This window comes from Limulus polyphemus, unplaced genomic scaffold, assembly GCF_000517525.1.
Source record: "Limulus polyphemus unplaced genomic scaffold, Limulus_polyphemus-2.1.2 Scaffold3371, whole genome shotgun sequence".
NCBI lineage: Eukaryota > Metazoa > Arthropoda > Merostomata > Xiphosura > Limulidae > Limulus > Limulus polyphemus.
In genome coordinates, this window is record NW_013668981.1 from 12,760 (window position 1) to 15,284 (window position 2,525).

Here is a 2,525-nt window from a genome sequence, read left to right on the forward strand (position 1 = left end):
CAAGCTCTTACTTGTTGTTAAACAGATGTTTAAACAACTCTATTCAATTTAAAGATAAAGGCTGAATACAAGACAAGGTATTTTCTACATATATAGCTGAAGAAGAGCAGTAGTAGAAAATAGGATAGCCTAGATAGGCCAAAATTCAATGACCCATTGTTAGCCCTAAATGATGCAACAAAACAAAGAAATAAAAGGCCTCTTTGATGATTATGAGCAACTTAATAGCAAGAAAGTTAAACAAACCAGGGATTCAATGGCACGTAAAAGCTTAAGTTAAGCATTTCAAATAAACCATTATTAAAGTGCTTAATATTATTTTACTAGAGTTAGACTTACATGAGCCAATTAGTAATTCATTAATTTTCATTATCAGTTTATGTAATATTAAGTAACTACATGATGGAAGTTAAACACTAAAAACTAAACTGATTGAATCAAGTTTACCTTTACCACAGTGTGGTAATAAATTGTTACTTGGAATTCAGCGTAAGCAAATGATATTTTTACCACATACAGTGTAGGTCAGAACATACCTACTTTTATTTGCTAGTTTTTATTACTTCTAATATTATTTTTATGTTTATTATTTTATTATAACGATTATTTTGCAATGTTAGCTTAGCAGATGGATTTAGGGCTAACCCAAGTCGTCTCGGTTGACCGAACCTTGCGAGATATTACTAAATTTACAGTAATATAGATTAAACGCTGTATTTAATTAGCCATGCTCATTTCAGAAAATATTATTAATACAAGGACATATCCAGTAATCAGTTAATAAAACAAAAATTGTTGAAGTTACACAAATAGTCACTTTAACTGTAAGAATTAAACATGTTCGATAATTTTGTTTTATCTGACTGCTACTCTGCTTTAACAACAAACTGAAATTTACTTACCTTGGATCGTTTTCGTGGGAATTAACTGAATGAGTATACTTTCTGAAAACTGATGATGTGTAATATTGAAGTATAAGCGAAAGAACCAGTTGGAGTAAAGTAACCGTTCCTAAGAGCCTATATGCCCAGTGGGCACTGCGATCAGCTAGCCAGCTTCGAAGTACAACCTAAAAAATGAGAGATAAATATGTTTAGATCGTTAACATCTTTGACCTATCAGAGGAAGCTTTAAGTAAGGCAGAAAAAAAACATAATTTAATTTTCCCTGAACATGAAGGATATTCTTTCAAGTTGAATTACAAATCAAGTAAAGCTAAAACCAAATCGTTTGCTACACACAAATAGCTAACTTAGAAATAAAACTCATTGAAAATTTAATCAAAATAACTAGTGCAACAATTTTGTAATTGAAAATAGGATTGTATAAAACGCATGCTAAAAATTTCATTTCCATGACAACCAAAATTAAAAGACACTATATGTTTTGGCAGCTTTATGCTATCCCCCATCATCATCATTTTTGGTCATCAGCCAAATAACATTTTTATTGTGCATTTCATATATTGATCCTATCTTTAATTTCAAAATTTAATTGTTTTGAACTTAACAGAATGTTTGGAATTTTTTTGTGAGGTGATACAAGATTCTTTTTCCCAAGACATAATCAAACACACATAAAAAATACACCGCTATTAGCCAATTTAACCCTCCCCCAGAAAAAAGTACAATTCCCCCCCCCCCAAAAAAGTTTTAAGTTTTTCCTGAGACATAATCAAACACACATAAAAATACACTGATATTGGCCAATTTAACCCTCCCTCGAAAAAAAGTACAATTTCCCCCCCAAGAAAAAGTTTTAAGTTTTTCCTGAGACATAATCAAACACACATAAAAAATACACTGATATTGGCCAATTAACCCCCCGAAAAAAGTACAATTGCCCCCCAAAAAAGTTCTAAGTTTTTCCTGAGACATAATCAAACACACACATAAAAAATACATTGATATTGGCCAATTTAATCCTCCCCCCCCAAAAAAAAAACACTGATGTTGTGAAAAAATACATATTCATGTGTAATTAAAATCTTAATGCCACAACACAACAAAAAACAAAGGAATCATGAAAGGACAAGTTTAGTCGAGATTGCACGAAAAAAAAAGTTCAATAAAAAGAGAGGAGTAACAATAAAGCAAAACCAAAACCTAAAAACAATGAAATCAAAACATAAGAAAGATCTAAAATATTCAAAATGGCTTTCACCTCTTCATTTACTATGCCATTTGTTTGTTGATTTCTCTTAAAGCTAATGGAGGTCTATCTGCACTAGCTGTCCCTAATTTTGAAGTGACAGACTAGAGTGGCGGCAGCTAGTCAACACCGCTTACCACCAACTGGTGGGCTACTGCAATCAAATAATAGGATTTGACCATCGCTATTATAGCACACCCACGGCCCTAAAGTGCAGAGAACTAATGTTGTTGTTTTTTGTGGTAATAGGGCCAAAGAACAAACTACTGGGTTGCAATCAGCCTGTTGGATTACTATAATGCAACATTTAATTTTTTGTACAATACATTTATATATATATATATATATATATATATATATATATATATATTATT

The 2,525-nt window shown here is 31.4% G+C and overlaps 1 protein-coding gene across 3 annotated transcripts in view; it reads right to left on the minus strand.

The window, feature by feature from the left end:
• Window positions 1–6: 6 nt before the first annotated feature.
• Window positions 7–2,525, minus strand: part of LOC106469238 (peroxisome biogenesis factor 10-like) — a 10,642-nt gene continuing 8,123 nt past the window's right edge. For all 3 annotated transcript variants that reach the window (XM_022397694.1, XM_022397695.1, XM_013929709.2), the window contains one exon: window positions 7–1,069. In XM_022397694.1, the coding sequence (XP_022253402.1) occupies window positions 899–1,069 (171 nt within the window). In that variant the 3' untranslated portion in view covers window positions 7–898. The remainder of the gene's footprint in view (window positions 1,070–2,525) is intronic.